Source organism: Cetorhinus maximus, chromosome 17, assembly GCF_964194155.1.
Source record: "Cetorhinus maximus chromosome 17, sCetMax3.hap1.1, whole genome shotgun sequence".
Classification (NCBI taxonomy): domain Eukaryota; kingdom Metazoa; phylum Chordata; class Chondrichthyes; order Lamniformes; family Cetorhinidae; genus Cetorhinus; species Cetorhinus maximus.
In genome coordinates this window covers 92,576,071-92,600,961 of record NC_135895.1, presented here as the reverse complement: position 1 = coordinate 92,600,961, position 24,891 = coordinate 92,576,071, and the positions used below count along the sequence as shown (strand labels likewise).

General features: G+C 42.3%; 1 protein-coding gene across 3 annotated transcripts in view; it reads left to right on the top strand.

Annotated features, from left to right (window-relative positions):
* The window catches only part of dnm3a (dynamin 3a), a 270,426-nt gene that overhangs the window by 79,414 nt on the left and 166,121 nt on the right, over window positions 1-24,891 (top strand). For all 3 annotated transcript variants that reach the window (XM_078561578.1, XM_078561577.1, XM_078561576.1), the window contains 6 exons: window positions 3,123-3,326; window positions 6,286-6,384; window positions 8,967-9,127; window positions 12,720-12,862; window positions 17,751-17,886; window positions 19,000-19,067. In XM_078561578.1, coding sequence (XP_078417704.1) covers window positions 3,123-3,326; window positions 6,286-6,384; window positions 8,967-9,127; window positions 12,720-12,862; window positions 17,751-17,886; window positions 19,000-19,067 — 811 coding nt within the window. The remainder of the gene's footprint in view (window positions 1-3,122; window positions 3,327-6,285; window positions 6,385-8,966; window positions 9,128-12,719; window positions 12,863-17,750; window positions 17,887-18,999; window positions 19,068-24,891) is intronic.

Sequence of the window (24,891 nt, the reverse complement as noted above, 5' to 3'; positions counted from 1 at the left end):
CTGACTCTTTGGGCTTAAAATAACATGTGTGTGCAGGCTTATAAAGGAGGTGGGAACACAACGTTGGGAAATGGCCCGACTTGTGATTCCCAACTCAAAGTGGAAAATCCAGACCATTGCCTCAGTTTTCACTGAAAAGTAAAAGAGGAAATGGCAACTGCAGAAGAAGTCAAGAGTGATTATGCAATAGTTAGATAGACTGGAAGACGATATGGAAAAGCTTGCCAAATTTAAGGAGGACAAAATTCCGGGTCCACATGGATTGCACCTGCAGATACTAAAACAAACTAAGAAGCTAATGCAGAGACAGAAGTGTGTAAAATGGATCGCATTTTAATGGAAGGCTTGATGAATAAGTGAGGAAGAGGGAATAGAGTTATATGGGTTAGGTAGGAAGAGGTAATCAGATTAAGAGGAGGCTTGTGTGAAGTACACCAGCTTAGACCAGTTGGGCATCATGACCTGCTGTTGATTCTATGTAGTTCCGATCCTTCTTGAGTCTCGTTTGATCTTAAAAAAGAAACGTAAAACATATTTAGGAGTTTACTCATTCCTGAGATGAAGGGCTTATCTTATGAAGAAAGGTTGACCAGGCTGGGTCTTTTTTACTTGTTGGAGTTTAGAAGAATGAGAGGTGATCTTATTGAAACACATAAGATCCTGAGGGGGCTTGATAGGATGGATATTGGGATGATGTCTCCGCTTGTGGCGGAGACTAGAATTAGGGTACGCTGTTTAAAATGAAAGGTTTCCCTTTTGGGATAGAGATGGGGAGATTTTTTTTCTCTCAGAGGGTCAATTGTATGTCAATTCTCATCCACAGAAAACAGTGAAGGCTGGGTCATTGAATTTATTCAAGGCTGAGTTAGATTTTTGATAAACAAGCGAGTTAAGAGTTGGGGGAGCGGACTGGAAAGTGGAGTTGAGACCACAACACAGGCATGATTTTATCACATGACAGAGCAGGCTTGAAGGGTGGAATGGCCTACTTCTCCTAAGCCCTACGTTCCTACATTAAGAGTGGTATCCTTGCATAATCTAGAATCAAAATTCAAAATGACTCTGCCTATTATGGAAAGTCTTAGAAATGTAAATAAAGCGTTTGGATTTTTCAAACATCAAATTAATGGTATACCTTAAGTTTATGTTACCTTGCAGCTTCTTCATCATTGCACTTCAACCAACAGTTTCCTAAATTAGGTTTGAAACGTAAGCTTTTGTGTTTTTCCTCGCTTTAGGTCGAGGCGATGGTGTAGTGGTTTTATCACTGGACTAGTAATCCAGAGACCCAGGGTAATGCTCTGTGGGACCCGGGTTCAAATCCCACCATAGCAGGTGGTGGAATTTGAATTCAATTAAAAATATAATTAAAAGTTTAATGATAACCACAAAGCCATTGTTATAAAAACCCATCTGGTTCACTAATGCCCTTAGGAGAGGAAATCTGCTTACCTGATCTGGCCTACAGGTGACTCTAGACCCATAGCAATACCCTCTGAACTAGGGGGGCAACTAGGGACGGGTAATAAATGTTGGCCTGGCCAGCAATGCCCACATCCCATGAACGAATGAGAAAAAAAACTTTAGTTACGTACCTGTTTTACAGGTTATTATAGTGCTTCGGTTTAAAAATGGATATAAATAAAGTGTCCCTGCTCTCCTACTATTTTGAGTTTAGTTGAGATATGAACTTTGCATTCCCAAGCACCTATATGCATAAGAGTGATTTAAACCCAGTATGACAAAGCTAACCTGTGCTGCAACAGTATAGTATTTTCACCATTTGTATGGTATCCTCTAAGGTTGCTAAATTTGGGTAGTCTTGCACTTGTAGTTTTTTCACTTTAAGCTGTTTTGCAAAATTTGTATTGACCAAAGTGGGGGATGCTGCTGCTTGTAAAACCTATCTCCTTTAGGTGCCCAGAGTCAGGCACAGCACAGATAGATGCAAAATTGAGTTATTTTTACTCTGCCCTAATGGATGTGCCTAAATCTCAGCTTAGAACCCCTTCCACTGCCCCTCCACTATTGCACTAATATGATTCTTCTCCATTTACCACACTGACCATCTTCTGGGGTAGAATGCCAATTGATGCTACATTAGTGAAATGGGATCAGCCAACCTAAGATCTGAGCTGGATTTGAATCCATGCCCCAGAGGCAAAAGACCAACATCTAAGCCACTGAACCATCTAATTCCCTTATTTATAACCAGCTGAAGTGGGAAAATCTTGCTCCCTGATTCTGAGCTGAATTCAAGCCCACTACAAGAGATGAAAGATTCTGCTATAGTTAGAAATGCTGTCTTGTTCATTGTTAAACATATATCATGTCAGCTTGAGCTGGTGGATAGTGATAATTTCACTGCATTAATCAACGTAAGTATGGGATCCTTAATGTCCTGTGGATGACCCCACATTATAAAAGCAATAATGGAATATGCTGTTAACTTAATCTGTGATTAATGTTAGTTAAAGCATATTAATAGCTCTCCTAAAACCTTGGTGGATAAATATACTATATAATGTGGCATTCCAAATTTAAATCATTGTGCAGAGAGAGCTAACCTTACAAGGTAGCAGTGGGAGTTGCTAGAACTGTTAACAACCCTGGCCTAAAAAGGGGAAAGAAAATAAGCTAAGCTTTCAGCACCTTTCTGAAAGTGCTTTACCTGGACAATGGCTGAAGACTGGATTGGTCACTTAGCCTGTGATAGTTTTGTGGAAATAGGAACAAATATAATGTTGAAATACTTTTGGGGACATTTTTGGGTTGCTGAGCAACTACTTAAGCCACTTAACATCAGAACCCTTGCACGGACTGTGTGCAGCATATGTTCCACCCATTTGTCCCTTGAAATTGCAAGCATGGTCCTAACTGTGTCATAGGACCCGATTTGCTTAATGAAGGGGCCTGCTGGGTGAAATAGGCTTAAGTCTACCAACCCCATTTTGAGGCCATTGCCTCAACTTCAGTATTGTCTGTTGTTTAATTTTTCTGTTTTTAATATCTTCAATCACAAAGATTGTATAGAAATGCAGATAAGGAATATTTGTTCTTGCACTGCATAGGTGAAAACAATAATAGTCATTTATCTTGTTGTTTTCCTTCTACTTTTACAGTGTTAAACCTGACTCTGATTGACTTGCCTGGCATCACTAAAGTGCCCGTAGGAGATCAACCGGCAGACATTGAATACCAGATCAGGGACACAATAATGCAATTCATCATTCGAGAAAATTGCCTAATTTTGGCAGTGACCCCAGCTAATACTGACTTGGCTAATTCAGATGCACTTAAGCTGGCAAAAGATGTTGATCCTCAAGGTAAGATTTTTTCTACAGGCTGCCAGAAGTTCCAGGGAATCTTTGGCTTTGTGGGCAGGATACTTGAATTTTTTCCAAAGAAAAAAATAATGTGCATTTTGTGGTGCTGACCAAGGGAACTTGTGTTTGTAAACATAAAACATGAGGACTGCAGCAGGACCTGTTATCTATGCCAGTGGCTGCACATCTTTTGTCTCAGCTACATATACTTTACATTTTCTGAGGTCATCGGTCATCTTGTGCATTTTGTTCAGCAATGTAGATTCAAGGAATTGGGGAGGGAGGAACAGAGTTTTCCAAAAGTATTCACTTACAGAACTCTTTCGACTAAAATGAGCATCAAATGATTTGGCTGCCACTGGAAGTAACTCCAAGCTCTGGGATCCCCATGCTTCTAAGTTAACACATCAATCAGGGGTCAGCAATCTTTCAGAAGTGGCATGCCGAGTCCTCATTTATTCACTCTAATTTAAGGGTTTGCGTGCCTGTAATACCAACCCCCCGTTTTAACCTTCCCCCCCAATGCCCCCTCCCCCCACTCCATCCCCCCAACCTCCCTTACCACCCCCGCACTACACACACACACACACACACACACCATCCAATTGGGTCTAAAGTTGCAGGGATTTCACCTACTATTTTTCAACTGAGAACTCTTTCCTGACAGTTGCTGTGCTGCTGCTGACCTTCGGTCAGCTTCAGCTTTCTGGTGGGCTTTTCAAAAAAAAACGAGCCATGCTGCTATCCAAAGGCAGAGGCAGCAGTGCAGCAACTCAGTGAAATTGACACTGACAGATCGGAACTCTCCAGTTCCGATATTTTTTAAGCTGGTCTCTCAGGTCTGCGGCTCTGGCTGCTCAGACTGGACAATCATCTCCCATGCCGCTGAAAATCACCTCACGTGCCACTTTGGCACACACGCCATAGGTTGCTGATCCCTGGTTTAGGTGATTGATGTAGGAACTCAGGGCGGAATTTTGGCGGCAGGCATGGTTGGTGGTGTGAGTGGGCAATATGGCAAGAAGGCCAAAAATCGGTTTTACATCATCATGAAACCAGTTTGCGGTCATCCGCTCCACCCGTCAGTGGTGGGCTGCGTTTCCCACTGCCGCACATCAGGACTCTAATTTCAATACTTTAGCATCTCATTATAAGCTCTGCTTGCCAGAATCATCCCCCCCTCCATGCTGGATTATCTGGGATCACACTGACGTGTTTCACATCTGTACATAAACGATGTGCACCTGGCAAGCTGTACTTTGCTTGGGACCTCGAGGTTTGTTTGCCTACCTTGCTTCAGGCAGCACTCGTGGTCATCAGCACCAGGCTTCTCATGCAGCACCACATAACTCTTAGGGGGGCTCACAGGCAGGTCTCTACCTATTAGACAGGTGGGGGTGGCTTTTCAATGGCTGCAAGACTAGGGCTTGCTTGGGGAAGGAGGAAAAGTGGCCTCTGGCAAGGGAAGAGGCTGCAGGGCGAGGGCTGTGCTGGGGAAGAGTCTTATCCCAGGGTGTATGTGGGGGCACATGTTGATGCAAGTGGCCTCAAAATGATGAGGGCTGAGGAGGCAGTCTCCAGAGGAGATGAGGCCAGATGGAGATGTGAGGGTGTGTGTGAGAGAGTGAGTGGTGATGCCCCTTGAGCTGGCAGTGAGTGAGATGCCAGTGAATGTGTGATAGCCTTGTGAATGTGAGTTTATAGCCATGAGATGGTTACCTTACCCTGGCGGCACGGATAAGATCATTCATCTTCTTTCTGCACTGGATAGCCAGCCTCTTCTGTGCAGTGTTGGACTGGCCACCACTGCCACCGCCTCCCAAGCTAGAGTAGTGAGATTACTGGACCACCTGAGGTCGGAGTGGGGGTGGAGAACATCACGGCAGGCCTCCAAAAGGCCTGACAGGTCACTGAAGTCTTCTTGGCTTTCAGGAGCATGCCTTCACTGGAGCAGTCCTGGGCTGCAAGCATTGAGAACTGTGTGTGCGGCTACAGTTTAGATATGGCACCTGGAGTGAGGAAACGGCGAGGTAATGGGGTGGCGGGTGATTCATCGGCCGCCTGCCAGTGTGATGGTGTGTTTCCTGTGGCTGCATAATTAATGAGGCGGGAAGTGGACAATATGGTGCAAAAACCCCCATTGTGGCGGGTGGGTGCCCGCTACCGCACTTAGTGCAATTCTGGGATGATTCCGCCCCCAGACAGAGTGCAAACTTGAAACAAAAGATTTTGTATGTTTCCCAGTATAAACTAAGCTAGTTATTTGCGGTCTTCTTGAAGATGCAATGCTATTGGAAAGAAAACAATATTTGCGGAAATTCTGTGATTTGCAATGCTATTCTTGCTCTCATTATTGGGACCATGTAGTTTATACAGTCAGCTTGTTGCCTGGCATCTGTCAAATGACTCTTGAGGCAGGCACTAATAGGCATGCAAGAATAGCATTGAGGCAACGTTTGGTCCAATTTTCCCACTTTTGCGGGAGGTAAGATAATCTGCTCTGCTTGGCACCGGAGGAAATGGCCAAGAGCAAAAACTTGGGGGGAAAAGTTAACCTGTGGCCCACTGCTCTGTAGTACCATGTGCTGGTGTGGCAATGTGTTGTGCCCACACCATGTCCCCCTGATGATCTGGAACTTGTGTGCCAAAGGTATGAGAATATACATAGGTATTTTTAGAAGTTTAATAAGCATAAGTAATTGTTTGTTAAATATTATCGAATTCTGTTTTAAAGTCTTATTTTTATTTTTGTATCTGAAGCTGTAACATTCAAAACTCCAATCTCTTTGCAGCCCTGAAAGAGTCATAGCTGTTTTCCGGGAATTGTTTAATGTAACTACTTAATTTAACATAACACCATCAACTGGCTTAAATGAAACAAACAGTTTAAACTACTGGCTGAAAAACATACTTTAATTCATTTCCCATTTAACAATTAAGTTTCTTCTCATTTGACTAGGTTTGCGAACAATCGGTGTGATAACCAAGCTTGATCTAATGGATGATGGTACGGATGCTAGGAATGTATTGGAGAACAAGCTGCTGCCTCTTCGCAGAGGTATCACATATAAATGGGCCATTGTAGTTGGTGTTTAAAACACTTGTTAGAAAATCAATTTTCAGAACATTGGAAGGCTAAAACAACAGCAGGCTCATTAATTGGCACTGAATGTTTTGCTTTCAAAAGCAGGGCTAGAATTTTTCCCTCGTCGGGCGGGCTTGGCGGGAGCAGGCAGGGGCAGTTGGGAAGCCAGCCGCCTTCTGCGATTGGCTCCGCTCCGCAATTTCACACAGGCGGGCCAATTAAGACCTGCCCTGCGTGGATCGCAAGCGGCAGAGCTCAGCACTACCTGTGTTGGCGGGGGGAGGAGGGACAGTGGGCCTGGCGCGCAGTTTGCCCATGTGTGTGAAAGAGTGCTTCAATCTCCCTGAGGCACAGATTCACAGAATCACAGTGCAGAAGAGGCCCTTTGGACCATCAAGTCTGCACCGACATGTGAGAAACACTTGACCTACCTACCTAATCCCATTTACCAGCACTTGGCCCATATCCTTGAATGTTATGACGTGCCAAGTGCTCATCCAGGTACTTTTTAAAGGATGTGAGGCAACCCGCCTCCACCACCCTCCCAGGCAGCGCATTCCAGACCGTCACCACCCTCTGGGTAAAAAAGTTTTTCCTCACACCCCCTCTAAACCTCCTGCCCCTCACCTTGAACTTATGCCCCCTTGTGACTGACCCTTCAACTAAGGGGAACAGTTGCTCCCTATCCACCCTGTCCATGCCCCTCATAATCTTGTACACCTCGATCAGGTCGCCCCTCAGTCTTCTCTGCTCCAAAGAAAACAACCCAAGTCTATCCAACCTCTCTTCATAACTTAAATGTTTCATCCCAGGCAACATCCTGGTGAATCTCCTCTGCACCCCCTCCAGTGCAATCACATCCTTCCTATAATGTGGCGACCAGAACTGCACACAGTACTCCAGCTGTGGCCTCACCAAGGTTCTATACAACTCCAACATGACCTCCCTACTTTTGAAGAGCTTTTTAAAAAAATTAATAAACACAATAAAAATTTTATAAAACATATTCCCTCATGTGGCTGTGTCATTTGAGGGGACATGTTTTTAATTTCAAAATAAAGTTTTTATTTAATGTGTATTAGCTTTAGGAAACCTCATCCCGCTCTTGGAAGAGGTTTCCTAAAAAATGTAAAGGCCGCTTTGCCTTTTCGCCTGCCTGCCAACCATTAGGTTGGACATAAATTTTAAGTTAATTACCTTGTTAATGGCCTTAATAGGCCTTTCAATTACCGCTGTGCGTGCAGCCGACTCTTGCGTGTGCCCACCGAACGAAACATCACGCGAGTGCACGATGATATCAGGATGCACGCACGTCATATTACGCTTGGGCGTGTCGGGCACATGCCCACACGCCGAACGTAAAATTCTGGCCCAGTTTTCTTGATTGAAATTATTAGTAAGATTTATCATATTGTTTAATTAAAGGAATTATGCTTTGCCTGTCTCTGCCAATACTTGAAGATTTAAATCCAGAACAGATTGGGATATAGTAAAGATGTCTTTTTCGTTAACATGGTAGTGCATTGTACACTTGCAGTCACTTGCACTGCACCGCGAATTAGTGTGGCATGGATTCATGCCTCTATCTCTCAGTTATTGACTTGGCAGTCTTTGCTGTTCAATAGATGTGAAGCAACAAATTAACACGAGACAATAATCTATGATTCTACAACTCCTTAAACGAGGTGGTTTCTCTTCAGGCTGTCCTTATATGCCTCCTAATAACTGGAAACAGAAGAGCAATAGCAAAGACCATCCACTTCGAAATAATGCAGAATCTGTAGAGTTTGTTGAGTGGAATGTGGTGAGAATAATAAATGACGTGCCAAATAAAAGTTAGAAGGGTCATTATTAGGAATTAAAACTTACAAATATGTGGATGTTGATATTAGTAAGTTGCCCATCTGAATTAAATTTGGCTTTCTGCTAGGTAAAGGCAGTGAAGTGATTACATTACTGAATTAATAATTCAGAGACACAAGTTCAAAACCCACCAAGGCAGTTTCTGAATTTTAATTCAGTTTATTAAAAAAAAAGCTTGTATTGTAAAAGTGACCACCATTCTCATGAAAAACCCAACTGGTTCACTAAAGGAAACCTTCTGTCCTTAGATGTCTGCTCTATGTGACTGCAGTGCCATACCAATGTGATTGACTCTTAATTGCCCTCTGAAGTGTCCTAAAAAGCCACTTAGTTGTGTTCACCACCATCTTCTCAAGGGCAACTAGGGACACATGCAGGACTTGCCAACAATGCTCATAACCCGGGAACAAATCTTTTAAAAATATGGAATTTATATTACTAAAAGCAAAATACTGCAGATGCTGGAGATCCAAAATAAAAACAAAAAATGCTGGAAAAACTCAGCAGGCCCGGCAGCATCTGTAGAGAGAGAAACAGAGTTAACATTTCAAGTCCAAAATGAGAAGTCATATTGGACTCGAAACGTTAACTCTGTTTCTCTTTCCACAGACGCTGCCAGGCGTCCTGAATTTTCCAGCATTTTCTGTTTTTACTTCATGTGAAACTTGTATTTCTGTTTTCTTGGCTGCTAGGATACATTGGCATCGTCAACCGTAGCCAGAAGGATATTGAAGGGAAAAAGGACATTAAAACAGCACTTGCAGCAGAAAGAAAATTTTTCCTTTCTCATCCAGCATACAGACATATGGCAGAACGTATGGGAACACCACACCTCCAAAAGCTTCTTAATGAGGTGAGAGGAAAATATAGCTTTTAGTCTGATTATGCTTTTGTTTCACTTGCATAGGTAACATTTGTAGATGCAATTTACTTGGCATATCTGCCATAATACTTTCATACTGAAGACAAATTTGCCAAACATGAACTAACGCAGAGTTGCTAGCTGCTTTGCAGAACACCTCCATTCAGCCCGCAAGCGTGACCCCAAGTATGGAGTCGCCTGTCATTTCAATTGTCCACCTTGCTCCCACTCTGCCTCCTGCAGTGCTCCACAAGCTCGATGAACAGGACATTATCTTTCGACTGGCTCCAACATTAAGTTCAACAATTTTAGATTGTAATCTTTGCCCCATTTTGTTTCTTATTTTTGTCTCTTTTTCTCTTGTTTCTCTCTCATTTCCATTATTTGCTTTTAGGTGGCAGCTATGCAGGAAACTACCATTCACACCTCTTCTAACACATCCTGTGTTTCTTTACTCATCCCATTATCACTCTTTTGGGCCTTGCGCCATGAAACCTTTTGTCGTTTAATTTCTCCTGCCTCCCCTATCACAGACATTTCCATTTATTCTTCTTCCCATCCTTTCCCAATCACTTGTTAAAAACCTATTACCGTGCACACTTCTAACTTTTCCCAGTTCTGAAGAAAGGTAACAGACCTGAAACATTTAACTCTTTTACTCTCTTCACTGATGCTGCCTGACCTGTTGAGTATTTCCAGCATTTTCTATCTTTATTGCAGGTTTACATTATCCACATTTTTTTACTTTTGAGTTAAGGTTCTTTTATTTTGAAGATTATGTGAATCAGGGAATCCTCTATGACTCCCTAATACCACAATACATTCAGAAGCTTCAACCGCTTTAGAATGTACATTATAAATTGACAACTCCAAGATACATATCACCAATTAACTTCACCATACATAACTTTCGAAAGGAAGATCATTCTTGACAAACCTGTTCTTTGAGGTGACAATAGATATGGTGAAATGCATTGGATGTAGCATGTATGGATTTTCAGAAAGCCTCTGACAAAGTATCATACAGGAGACTATAATAGAAGGGTAAGGGGTACGGAATTTGGGAAGGTTAGCACATTGAAATTAAAACTGGTTTGGGCAGTGGAAGCAAAATAGGATTTAAGGACAATTCCTTGGAGTGGATGAAAGTAGGTAGTGCTGCTCCAAAGGGTTCTGTTACAGTTTTGCTTCTGTTCATTGTATGCCAATGTGATTTGGACTTAGTGATTTGGATGTAGAGTTAGAGGGATTGGTATCTAAATTTGCAGACAAAATTGAAGGCACAGAATAAATTCTGAGGACAAAGGATGCTGCGAGGAGAATAATGATAAGATAGTTTTTTCTTCAGGTTGAAGAATAATGTCAATGCTGAGGAATGGCACACAGAAACTAGACTGAAGAGAATATGGCCTGATAGAGTGTTTAGCACAACCTGTTTCAACAATCTGTTCTAACCCCAAGCTCAGAAAATCCTTGGAGGGGCTCTGGCCTGATATTTTGGTCATGCCCCATATTCAACAATTCTGGGTAGCATCTCCAGCAGCTATTTTGTGTGGAGTTTGTGGAGCATGTGCAGGATGCATAATGTTCAATACAATTTGAGGAGTTGCAAGTATTGATGTTTAGGACCATTCATGTTTGCTTAATGGTTGACCTATGTCATGTTCTTAGGTTTCCTTCAGACTTTCTGTTCCATTCTTGGTCTTGAGAATAGAATGGTTCACTACTGTGTTGCATGTACAAGAGGCTGTAAGAGAATTGAGGAAAATTTCCAAGGGGATTTGTCTCTGGAGGTAGTGTTTCATCATTAACATGGTGTTTTTGGTCAACTTGGGTGAGGTGAAATTTGTCAGCTTGCTAGTAGATGGGCAAAGTCTGACACTCATCGAAGAGTTGGCCTCATCTGGTAACTGCTTTCTCACAACAGACTCCATCCAGCTAAGGTGAGTCCTCCAGGAAGTTCCCCGTTCTGCTATTTTTGAGGAATGAGTTGATAAACCTGTGATTTTTAGGGAAGTATAGACCTGATTCCATACTGAGAAGTGTCATGGTAATAGGGTGCTTCTGTCTCTGCTGGGTTCTTCTGCAGGAGTATGAATGGTAGGGGAGCTGGAAGAGAGAAATCAGTATTCATTCTTAGCCATCGGTTGGTTACATTCAATGGGGAGCAGGTGTACCGGGCTAGAATGTAGTCACTTGAGTTGAGCTATTCAGTATTGGTGTTTGAAGTTTGAGAGATTTGCTCTTTTTGTGGGAATTGATGTGTTTGATAGTGTTAGTAGTTATTTTCTAGCCAGAGAGAACATAAAAGTTTGACTGTTTGGTTGAGGAATTCTTGAGCCTCTACCTTGTTGGGCAGCGTCAGAAGTTGGCAAGGAAGCTGGGTGAGGGTGGGTGCTGAAGTTGGGGAGATTGTTCATCTTTATTGTATTTACTTTACCAGGAACTTAACATGAACAGATTCCTGGATCTGGTTTGGTTGGCTCATTTGCTGAAAAGTAGGGATGAAATTCCTTTCGTGCAGGGTGGTAGCACATGGCAGTTATGAGTGGGATTGCCAATTTGAGTTGAATTGTGTTTTGATCTGTGGACCTGCACCAAATGGAATTCTTGTTGTTAGTGTCCAATCTGTGTTTAATGCTCTGTGCAAGTTTCAAGAACAATAGCTAATCTAAAGATAGCATGGGAAGAGACTTTTCAGGCACAGCACTGGTGAGAGGTTGTACCCTCCTGGTTGGCATGTTGTTTTCTCTTCAGAGATGTTGCTCCCATTTTTATAACCTGTTATGTTTTAACCTCAAACCTGATCCCTCATATTTTCTTGGTTTTCCATTTTCCCCAATTCTATTGCCTCTTCTTTGGAGCTCACACCACCATAGTTATCCACACACTCTTCATTTCTATTAATGCTTCACTTTCAGTTACTTTACTGAGATGATACATTATGTCATCCAACAATCATTTTCACTGTTACTTACTCTTCTTTTTAATCACTGCTCCTCCCCTTTGTGTATCAGTTATTAAACTTTTCATCTTATTTTTCAGCCCTGTAGAAAGGCATTAATCCAAAATATCAGCTGCCTGTTCATTCCACAGGTGTCGTCTGACCTGTTGTGCACTTGCAGCTTTTATTCCAGTTTTGTCTCAGATTTCCAGCATTTGCAATGTTTTGCTTTTTTCATTTTCATATCGGTTTCTTACACCTGCTTCAGGCTTTCATCCCAGCAGTTTGGCAAATTCATTCCTGGTTGAGAGATGAAAAGAATGTAATGCTCTGGATCATGCAGTTCCCCAGTATTTACTACTGTAGCCATAAAAAGTCAAATATATCCTCACTTTACATTGCTCAACCTGAATTTACAAAAATGCTGTTGTAAAATTCCAATTGAAAAACAAGAAGCTTAATTGCACTTTCACTTTCAGTTACTTATCAAATATAAGATAAATAAAAAATGTTTTGTGAATCTATTATAAACTTGGCAACTCATTTAAAATTGTCTATTTTGAATGGGTTGGCGTATCTACTTTTTTGCTGAAAATAGATTGTACGTTCAGTTCAATGTTAGTTTTAATCTTTTTGCAGCAACTAACTAACCACATTCGGGAAACACTTCCAGCATTACGCAACAAGCTTCAGAGGCAGATGTTATCTTTAGAAAAAGAAGTAGAAGAATATAAGGACTGCCGACTTGATGACCCTGCCATAACAACTAAAGCTCTCTTGCTGTATGTCAAGTATTCTTGATTTATTATGAAACTTCTTTGTATGAAATGGATTCTGAAACTCTGTGTGGCAGTTGTTTGTGCTTTCAGTCCTAAATAGCCTAGGTCTCATTTTAGGATACTGGATCGCCCCATCAGAAGAATTTTTTAAAAATTCATTCATGGGATGTGGCTAGGCCAGCATTCATTGCCCATCCCTAATTGCCTTTGAGAAGGTGGTGGTGAGCTGTCTTCTCGAACCGCTGCAGTCTTTGTGATGTAGGTACACCCACAGTGCTGTTAGGGAGAGAGTTCCAGGATTTTGACCCAGCAACAATGAAGGAACGGCGATATATTTCCAAGTCAGGATGGTGAGTGGCTTGGAGAGGAACTTCCAGGTGGCTCCCATGTGTCTGCTGTCCTTGTTCTGGATGGTGGAGGTCGTGGGTTTGGAAGGTGCCGTCTAAGGAGCATTGGTGAGTTCCTGCAGTGCATCTTGTAGATGGCACATACTGCTGCCACTGTGCTTCGATGGTGGAGGGAGCGAATGTTTGTTGATGAGCTGCTTTGTCTTGGATGGTGTCAAGCTTCTTGAGTGTTGTTGGAGCTACACTCATCCAGGCAAGTAGAGAGTATTCCATCACACTCCTGACTTGTGCCTTGTTAATGGTGGAAAGGCTTTGGGGAGTCAGGAGGTGAGTTACTCGCCGCAGGATTCCTAGCCTCTGACTGTTCTTGTAGCCACAGTATTTATATCGCTAGTCCAGTTCAGTTTCTGGTCAATGGTAACCCCAGGATGTTGATAGTTTGTATCTCTACTATATTGAATGTCCTTATCATTTTAAAGTCTTTGATTGGAGCACTCCAGAACCTTCTAAATTTGTTAATAAAAAACAAGTTTATGCTAGCTGTTAGTGTTATGTTAATATGTTAACCCTTTAAGCCCTAATATTATTGTGAATCTGCACCATACCCACTCCAAAGCCAATGAATCTTTCCTGAGGTTTAGTGCCTAAAACTTAATACAATAGTCCAGACAGGGTGTGAACAAAGATAAAAACAAAAAGCTAAAAGCTACTGCGGATGCTGGAAATCCAAAACAAAATAAAAACAGAATTACCTGGAAAAACTCAGCAAGTCTGGCAGCATCGGCGGAGAAGAAATCAGTCAACGTTTCGAGCCCTCATGGCCCTTCAGCAGAACTGAAGCATAGTTTCAACAAGGGAGAAATATAAATTGGTTTAAGGTGGGTGGGGGGGAAGAGACACATTGAGGGTGTGGTGTGAGCAGATAATCAAAAGATGTCAGAGACAAAAGGGTCAAAGAGGTGTTGAAGGTGGTGGTCTTTGTCTGAGAAAAGTGCTAATTAAGAATGCAAGACAGGATATTCAAAGTACAGCTCTAGTGGGGGTGGGGTGGAAAGACTAAAGGTTTTAGTTTTAGATTTAAAAATAATGGAAATAGGTGGGGAAAGAAGAATCTATATAGATTATTGAAAAAAAAGGCGGGTGGGGGGGGGAAAGAAACGGGGTGGGGATGGGGGGAGGGGGAGTTTAAGATCTAAAGTTGTTGAATTCAATATTCAGCCCAGAAGGCTGTAAAGTGCCTAGTCGGAAGATGAGGTGCTGTTCCTCCAGTTTGCGTTGGGCTTCACTGGAACAATGCAGCAAGCCAAGGACAGACATGTGGGCAAGAGAACAGGGTGGAGTGTTAAAATGGCAAGCGACAGGGAGGTTTGGGTCTTTCTTGCGGACAGACCGCAGGTGTTCCGCAAAACGGTCGCCCAGTTTGCGTTTGGTCTCTCCAATGTAGAGGAGAGCGCATTGGGAGCAACGAATGCAGTAGACTAAGTTAGGGGAAATGCAAGTGAAATGCTGCTTCACTTGAAAGGAGTGTTTGGGCCCTTGGACGGTGAGGAGAGAGGAAGTGAAGGGGCAGGTGTTGCATCTTCTGCGTGGGCATGGGGAGGTGCCATAAGTGGGGGTTGAGGAGTAGGGGGTGATGGAGGAGTGGACCAGGGTGTCCCGGAGGGAACGATCCCTACGGAATGCTGTCAAGGGGGGTGAAGGGAAGATGTGTTTGGTGGTGGCATCATGCTGGAGTTGTGTGAACAAGGTTGTTACAACTGAAGCATCACTTCCTAAATTTTGTATTTCAGTTCCACACATGGAATTCCATCTACCATAGTTTTGCCCATTTAAATCTATATGAATTCTGCTCTAAATTCCTTTGCCCTCATTTATAATGGAAAACACAATTTATAGAATGTTTTACTGATGAAGTAACATTTTACCAATTCTGGCCTCTTGTACATCCCCAGTTTTAATCACTTTACCACTGGAGATGTGAGCTGCTGAGGCCCTATGCTCTGGAATGCCATCCCTAAAGCTTATCTGCCTTGCTCCCCTTTCTCCTCATTCAAGACACTCCTTAAAACTTGCCTCTTTGATCAAGCTTTAGATCACCTGTCTTGATATTTCCTAATGTGGCTAGGTGTCAGATTTTGCCTGTTATAGCTCCTGTGAAGGATTTTGGAACATTTTACGACATCAAAGCATTATATAAATGTAAGTCGTTCTCAACTAGACCTTCCACCTTCAAAGATATGTGTATATAGACTCCAGCTTTCTATCTTCCTGCCTTAGGGTGCTTCTTCCTACCAAACAGCATCTACCAAACCGCATCACTGAACACATTTGTATGTTAACTTGCGTCTGCCATGAGTTTGCTCATTTCACCTGTATGCTATGTCCTTCTAAAGTCTATTACTAACCTCCTCACTGTTAACCACCTTTCTGAGTTTCCTGTCATCTCCATACTTAAAAATGATGTCCAGGTCATTTGCTAAGTAGCTTTGCCTTGATCACTAAGTTTTAACAGTCTCATATTTTGATCTTGCAAACTTTAATCATATTTCTGAAGTACAGCACTCAGATAAATATTCCACTTCACTTTCAAATCTAATATATATCAAAAAGAGCAGTGCTTCTAATACTGACCCTTGAGGGATAACATCCAGTCTGAAAAAGAACCATTCAATAGTACTTTCTGCTTTCTTTCTCTTAGCCAATTTCATAACCACTTCCTTTTTATTCCATTAGTCCCATATAATGACACATTTTGTAGGAAAGTCAGCAAGTCATGGTAATTCATATATATCATGGTAGTATATAGACAAGCAGCTGTAATTGTGGAGTTTATTGCCTCTTTTGCTCTCTTGCTATGGAGTAGAATTTACATTTCCTATCTTTTCATCAGGTATGCTCATAAACACCAGGAAGTTGCTCTCCCTCTAGATGAGAGGCATACTCTGCTAGTTCCAGTGGTTAATGGCAGCATCCAGAGTTGTTATTCCTCCTGAAGAATTGGTAGTTGGGTTTTTAGTGAGCTGCATGTTAGGTTAGAATTGCTTTTCACTGATGTTTTTCAGTTTGTCTTAAACATTTAATCATGCAGTGTAATAGGTTTTTATGAAACCATTGAATCCAGCTGCAGAAGAATGAGAAATTTTAGTATCTTGGCATAGCTTGGAAAATGAAATGGAATCATGTTTTTTGAATATTGTATTTCATGTTTAAACTTAGTATTTTGCAAAAGTAACACATGAGACTGTTAAAACTTAGTAGTCAAATCAAACCCAGAAGGAAAAAACAGTAAAAACTGGGAAATAAGAATACTGGTCCGAACTGTTTTTTCCTTCTGGGAAGTTTCTTTAGAAAATGAACCCAAAAAACCATTGAATTATTCTTATATTATTGCCTGTGAAAAATGAAGGAACTACTGAAATTTGTATGGTTGGCTTGATTTTATAATGGAATGACACAGTTCATGATATTCTGATCATTATCATGGCAGCTGGATAAATGCCATTTGTAGAGGGCTGACCTCCCAAGCTGTCAATTACCAAGGGTAATTAGACCCACCCTCCTAACACTGTGTCATTGTTCAATGAGCCAAAATAACTGGCTATCAAGATTAAATGAAAATCGTTTTTTTGCTGATAACCCAGGATATTTGTCAATGACTGTCTCCCTCCTTACTGTCTCCCTCCTCACAGTTTTGTTTATTGTGTCAAAACTATGGAAATGTGCCTTAATAAGCTGTCTCAAAAATAGCATGTCTCACTCCATGTTAGCTAAGAGAAACTTTAAAATATCATGGCATCAACCCAGTTTCAAGTTGGCTGGTTTACTGTTAAGACAAAAAATTTAAATTTAACATTTCAAAAATTGTGTAACTAAAACATTATTCGGTTTAAGCAATACATGGCACTGAACAAAATGTTATATCTGCATGAGTCAATGGGTTCGATATTGGATGGCCCACCAACCCAGTGCACTGGCCGGTCACCTGATCCAGTAGCGAAGAGGTAGCTATGATATTTAGGTCCTGGCCTCAGTTGAATTTGCCATGTAAGCTGCGGGGCTCCTAACAGATGTCAAGAGGCAGCCCACTGCTCTTCAGTCCAGGAATCTTGTCTGGCTGGGATGCTGACAGAAGTCCACTTGGGGAGCACGCTGCTGAAGCAGCAGTTTAAATATTCCCTGATTCTTTCTTAACTGGAATGCCAGTGCATGTGGACGGATTGTGTGCACTGCAAGCTCAGCCCATGTGTCTCTTAAAATTGTGATCAGAGTCCTAACTATATCATTAGGATGCTGATCTGCATGGTGTTTCAGGCAAGCGCCCAGAAATAGGGCTCAGTCTACTGATCATTGAGGATAATGGGGCTGTATGGCTGTCAACCCCATTTTTATGCATTAATGCACAAGTGAAAGTTGGCACCCATGTGTTGAGGAGGGGCAAAATTGAAGGGGAAAATGGAATCAAGTCATTGGCTCATCCTTAATTATTGTGAACCTAAAAGAAATGATTACTAAAGATGATTTTCCCCTTACTTTCTTACAATTAGGATGATAAAGCAGTTTTCTGTGGATTTTGACAAAAGAATTGAAGGATCGGGTGATCACGTGGATACATTAGAATTATCAGGTGGAGCAAGAATCAACAAAGTTTTCCATGAGCGATTTCCTTTTGAGTTAGTTAAGGTATTACTGTTGCCAATCGCATTTTATCTATGCTATATTGAAACTACTAAAAAGTTAAATAAGGGAAGTAATCAGAAGATTGTTCAGCCTTTAGTCCCATTATATATTAAAATAAATTCTAAGCTCCATAGAACTGTAGAGGTTTTCAGCAAGGAAGGAGATGATCCAGTCCATCATTTCTGAGCTGGCTTTTTGTTAGAACAAGACAAAATTAATCCCAGTGCCCTGAATTCTCTCATAGCCTTGCATCTTTCACTCTTCAGTATTTGTTTATTTTTCCTTTATGAGAAGCAATGGTCTCTGCCTCAACCATGGTCTTTGGCCAAGCATTCCATGCCCCGACAAATCCCACTGTGTAAAGAAACATTTTTGACATTGTAGGATGCTTATTAAATAAGTTGTAATAATCTTGTGAACAGAAGAAAATTAACTATTATGATCATAAGAAATGTATTTGAATACCAAACCTTATGTTTCTAGCAACAATTTTATGTATAAATATTAATTTGAAAGTCATATCAGTACGATAGCAAGATGAATTAAAAAATAGAAAATGGCAACATTGGTGGATGACAATGAATAGAGTTGTATTACATGTCTCTAACAATTTTAACATATTTATATTAAAATTATAGACAGAATACTGTTCGTAGAGCATTTTAGTCATTTCCCACTCAAAGGTTTTTAGGTAGTTTATTGGCATCCCCTCCCAGCAACTTAATTCTGAAGTTAAGAAATAGTTGCAATATTCTAATAAATTAAACAAAATAGATGGCACATGTAAAATAAAACACTTACAATATAAAGAATTCTTAAAGCAGTGGTTATTTTTGCTGTTTTTGTTGTATTAGGCTGTAACATTCCTAATGAATAATGCAGCAGTGTTCTAAGGCTTAATTTCACTTCAATATTTTTCATTATAGCTTTAAAGAACACAATTAGCAACCATCTTGCTTGATTATGTGTTAGCAAAGCTTGGAAGGTCAAAATGAATGGAATGCATTAATTTTTGTGTGCAACTTTACTTCCTTTACATGCCCATAAGATGTCCCTCTATCAGTTTCACACTTTCTAGTGTGAGGACTAAAAAGTATATTTTTTTAAATTTTGTAGATGGAGTTTGATGAAAAGGAACTACGGAGAGAAATTAGCTATGCTATTAAGAACATCCATGGTATCAGGCAAGTTATTTTTAGAGGGTAACTCTGACCATGTACCACAAAAGTTATGCATTTTAACCAGTAATGTAGAAGAAAATTAAAATGATATAATACCCTTTGTACATTTCCTGTTGTTTTTAATCCAATATTTTACATAATATCCTACAAAATTAACATTTTAGCAATATCGGGTGTGATAAAGAAAATAAATCAGTGCTATCATGGTTTGTTTTCTTTACAATTTTTAGAAAAATGTTGTGGAACACAAGAGCTCGATAAGTATTGTACGAGAAACGTTATTTTGGAAACTTCTCAGATTGTATGTTATAACATGGTATTGTATAGTATTTACAGGACAAAAACAGGGCATTCATCCCAGTTGGTCTCTGCTGATGTTTATGCTTCACATGAGCCTCCTCCTCTTCTTCACGTAACCCTATCAACATATCCTTTTATTCCCTCATGCTTATCCAGCTTCCCCTTAAATGCATCTATGCGATTTACCTCAACTACTCCTTATGGTAGTGAGTACCATATTCTAACCACTCTCTGGGTAAAGAGGTTTCTGCTGAATTCCCCATTAGATTTATAAATGGCTATCTTACATTTATGGCCTCTAGTTCAGGTCTTCCCTGCTTACTCTACTCTTACCTTGTCAAACTGTTTCATGACCTTTAAAACCTCTATCATGCCCTCCCCCGGCCTTCTCTTTCCAGCTCATTCAATCTTTCCAGATGGACCTCTCAGTTCTGGTATCATCCCAGTATATCTTTCTAGCACCTCAATATCCTTTTTCTGTATGGAGATCAGAATTATTCACAGTATTCCATGTGTGACCTAATTAAGGTTCTGTACATGTTTACTTTTTGACTTTTTGATTCCTATCCTTCTAGAAATTAATTATTTAATAACCGTGTCACTACTTGCAGTGATTCGTGTATCTATAGTCCAGACCTCAACCTCTGAACGTTTATGCCAAGAAATTCAGTGAGGCCTGAAAATGAGCATGGGGATTGGGATGAACTATTAACCCGTGCCCATTCCTTCCAATGTAGACGGCACCCAAATGTCATGCTGCCTATACAAATTGCCATGGTTGTGACATGCAGTCAACATTAATTGCGCTGCTGACTGTCTGCATGTCTGAGCAGGGGCTGCAAAAGTTATGAAAGAATCACTTAAATCTAGTCTGGTCTACTTAAAGCAGCCTGCTCTTCTTAAAAGGGAGCAACAGGTGCTGGAAGTGGCTGGTGAAGAGTGTCTACACAGCAACAGGGCAGAGAACATGCTCCAAGGTTCTCCCATGCAGCACTGAAGACTTCAATTCCGAAGATTGGCAGGAACAGAGAGGTGCTCTGTTTACAGGGAACCGGGGGCCCTCAAGACAGACATTGCAAAAGCAGTGGGAGCAGATAACCGTCACAATCAATACCAGCAGTGTAACCTGAAGATCTCAGCGCAGTGCCACAGGAAATTCAGTGACCTCACATGAGCGATCAAGAGCAGTGAATGCATCTTCAAATGCCATATCCTTACAAATGAACCACTAGGTTCACACACTGCTCAATTCACAAACCCCTTTCACTCAGCTATCAAAAAAATCTATCAACACAACTCATTCCTCACATTCATAGCTTCACCTCATCATCACACACATTGCTGCAAGTCTCATACAATATCTCATCGCTTGGACATGCTGTCAACTATTCAACCATGACAGGCAGACTTCACTGACACACTTCCCTCTCTCTCTTATAGCACATGGAGGCAGCAGGAACTAACCGGCGGTAACGGGCATGGCTGCATGTCCTCACCCTGTTGGAGGAGAGGGTGCTTACCATCATTGGGAGTGGCCATAGTGGTCATCATTGAGGCCATAGCTTTGGCAGGGCTGAAAGGATCGAAGGTGAAGGTATGCTCATACCTAATCCACGAGCTCACATCCACTTCCCTCATCCCACAATCTCCTCTGATGTGCAAGCTGCTAATAGCCTAAACAGGTACTTCTTGCTTAACCCTACACCTCTCCTCACTGCAACCCTACCCATGTGCCTTTCTCCTGTGCCGTGTCATTCTATGATACTATATCCAGGAACTATATCTGGCCAAACAATGCTGCAGGATCAAGAAGTGAAAGAGGAAGAAGGGACTGATGATTAAGAAACAGCATCATTTGCTCTCCCACTTGCATTTACCAGTCCAGATACTGACACCGTGTGTACTTTACAGGGCAGCTCAGAGGCAGGATCTGCACATGGTGAGACATGGGCACGAGTGACCTGCAGCCAGGGCAGTGGGATAGGGTAGTGCGTATGCACACAGGAACTCTCAGTGCATTGGCAAGCCTGCCAGAAAGCCTGTGTTCGTTATCCAGAGGCATTAAAGAGTCTGACACCAAGCTTTCACATGGCTTTCCATGGAGCTAGGATCCCAACTTTTCCAACGTGGAAGTGGCGGCCAACTCCTTGAGAACACTTGCGGACCTAACAAGGAAGCAAAGTTTAATGGCTGATGGTTCAGCTTCTATTGCAGAACAAGCAGAAGCCAGCCAACGTTTGGGTGATGCAGTGGAAGCTCAGACTAATGTTATGAAACTCTGCTTGTTATTATGCAAACACAGTTTGCAGTCAGCACGACTGTAGATAACAATGTTCAAAGGGCTTTCAGGGTCTCACAGCAGTCCAGTAATCTGTCCTCCAATAAATTACAAGGATTGCTGAGGTGCCAGCCTGGGGGAATGGCAGTGGTGCTGTGGAGCACAAACCTGCTTTTCCCTCTCAGGATGACAACATTCTCCCATTACAGCCACTGAGCCAGTTCCCTTGCTGTAACCTGTCATTCAGCCAGACTGTTGCAGTCCACAGGCGGACCTCGGGCCAGAGCTGTTCAAGGTTGTCCTGCAAGGCCATCTGCAGCCAGCAGCCTTTCATCATCTATGCTGTAGCCACTGGGCTAGCTCAGTGTAGGAGCTCTAGGACAGACAAAGGCACAGGGAAGACAGGCACTAAGAGATTGGGCAGGGCTGGTTAGTTACATTTTGTATGAAATGTTGGATGGTTTGATTGATAAAGGTGGTTGGAATGTTTGTTCGTGTTGGTTTTTATTTCAGCATTGTAGCCAAGAGGATTCCATGATGCTCAATGACAGAGGAGGAAGGAAAAGCGTAAGATTGTTGAATGGGGAATTGGGATTGTGTTCACCGGTATGACAGTCAGATGAACTGATGACGGACAGCCCAGCTGTAAAGGAGTTGTGATATTTCCTCCTATTCTTCCTTCTCCTCCTCAACTGCTTGCCAAATATCTGATGGAAAGCTCTGCGCCCTCATGATGATGAGTTGTACAGCATGCAGCAGCCGTGATGAATCATAGCACTTGCCCTGGAGAGGGTTAAAAGGCTCCTCAGGGGTGGCCCAGGCAGCGGATGTGTTGCTTGAACACCCCATTCATATGCCCAATGACATTTCATGTGCTAGCCTGATTCCCATTATTTGCATGCTGCCTACATGTACTTGGGTTGCACACTGGAGCCATAAGCTAGGTGGTCAACAGATTGTGCCTGTTACCCAGGAGGTGCCCTCTTGTTTCTCCTGGTGGCTGAAATGCAATCGTACAGCAGACTGGTGCAGAATAAAGGCACCAAGACTGCTGCCAGGATGGGTCATGTTCAGTTTGACAAACTGTTACTAGTGGAGTGCCATGGGGATCAGTACTGGGGCCTCAACTATTTACAGTCTAATTCAATGACTTGGAAAGAAGGGATTAAATGTATGATTACTAAATTTGCTGATGACACAAAGATAGGTAGGAAAGTAAGTTATGAAGAAGACATAAGGAGTCTGCAAAGGGATTTAGATAGGTTAAGTGAATGGGCAAAAATTTGGCAGATGGAGTATAATGTGGGAAAATGTGAACTTGTCCACTTTAAGGAAGAATAGAAAAGCAGTGTATTATTTGAATGGAGAGAGACTGCAGAACTGTATGGTACAGAAGGATCTGGGTGTCCTGGTACATGAATCACAAAAAGTTGGTATTCAGGTACAGCAAGTGGTTAGGAAAGCAAATGGAATGTTGTTCTTCATTGCAAGGCGAATCGAGTATAAAGGTAGGGAAGGGTTGCTACAGCCATCTAGTCCTGAGTTAGACTGCATCTGGAAGACTGTGTACAGTTTTGGTCTTCTTACTTAAGAAAGGATATAATTGCATTAGAAGTAGTTCAGAGAAGGTTCACTCAACTGATTCTTGGGATGAAGGAGTTATCTTATGAGGAGAGATTGAGAAAGTTGGGCCTATACCAATTTAGGAATTTAGAAGAATGAGCCATGATCTTATTGAAACATATAAGATCCTGAGGGGATGGCCGGGTGGATGCTGAAAGGATGTCCCCACTGTGGGGGAGTCTAGAACTAGGGAACACAGTTTAAAAATTAGGGGTTTCCCACTTGAGACTAAGATGAGGAGAAACTTTTTCTCTCAGAGGCTCATTAGCCTGTGGATTTCTCTCCCCCAGGGAATGGTGGAGGCTGGGTCATTGAATATATTCAAGGCTGAGCTACATAGATTTTTGATCGACAAGGGAGTCGAAGATTATGAGGGGCAGATGGGAAAGTGAACTTGAGGTCACAGTCAGATCAGCCGTGATTTTTTTCGGATGATGGAGCAGGTTCAAGCGGCTGAATGGCCTACTCCAGCTCCTAGTTCTTGTGGATACTGGGCATTAACCTGCATGATGTGCTGAGTATGGCCACACACCAGCTGGACATTGAGGGAATGGAACCCTTCGAGGTTGTGCTTCACCTGCTCACTGTCGCCCAGTTTGGGTTCCACCAGGGCCACTCAGCTGCTGACATTATAGCCTTGGTTCAAACATGGGCCAAAAAGCTGAACCCCCAAGGCGAGGTGAAAGTGACTGCCCTTGACATCAAGGCTGCATTTGACTGAGTGTGGCAACAAGGACCCCTAGCAAAACTGGAGGCAATGGGAATCAAGGGGAAAACTCTCCACTGGTTGGAGTCGCACCTAGCACAAAGGAAGATGGTTGTGGTTGTTGGAGGTCAGTCATCTCAACTCCAGGACACCACTGCAGGAGTTCCTCAGTGTAGTGTCCTCGGCCTGACCATCTTCTGCTGCTTCATCAATCATAAGGTCAGAAGTGGGGATGTTCGCTGATGATTGCACAATGTTCAGCACCATTCGCGACTCCTTAGATACTGAAGAAGTCCATGTCCAAATGCAGCAAGACCTGGACAATGTCCAGACTTGGGCTGACAAGTGGCAAGTAACATTCGCGCCACACAAGTGCCAGGCAATGACCATCTCCAACAAGAGAGAATCTAACCATCGCCCCTTCACGTTCAAGGGCATTACCTCACTGAATCCCCCACAATCAACATCCTGGGAGTTACCATTGACCAGAAACTGAACTGGACTAGCCATATAAATACTGTGGCTACAAGAGCAGGTCAGAGGCTAGGAAACCTGCGACAAGTAACTCACCTTCTAATGCCTCAAAGCCTGTCCACCATCTACAAGGCACAAGTCAGGAGTGTGATGGAATACTCCCCACTTGCCTGAATGAGCGCAGCTCCCACAACACTCAAGAAGCTTGACACCGTCTAGGACAAAGCAACCCCCTTGATTGGCACCCCATCCACAAACATTCACTCCTTCCACCACCGAAGCACAGTAGCAGCAGTGTATACTATCTACAAGATGCACTGCAGGAATTCACCAAGGCTCCTTAGACAGCACCTTCCAAACCCACGACCATTGCCATCTAGAAGGACAAGAGCAGCAAATAGATGGGAACACCACCACCTGGAAGTTCCCCTTCAAGTCACTCACCA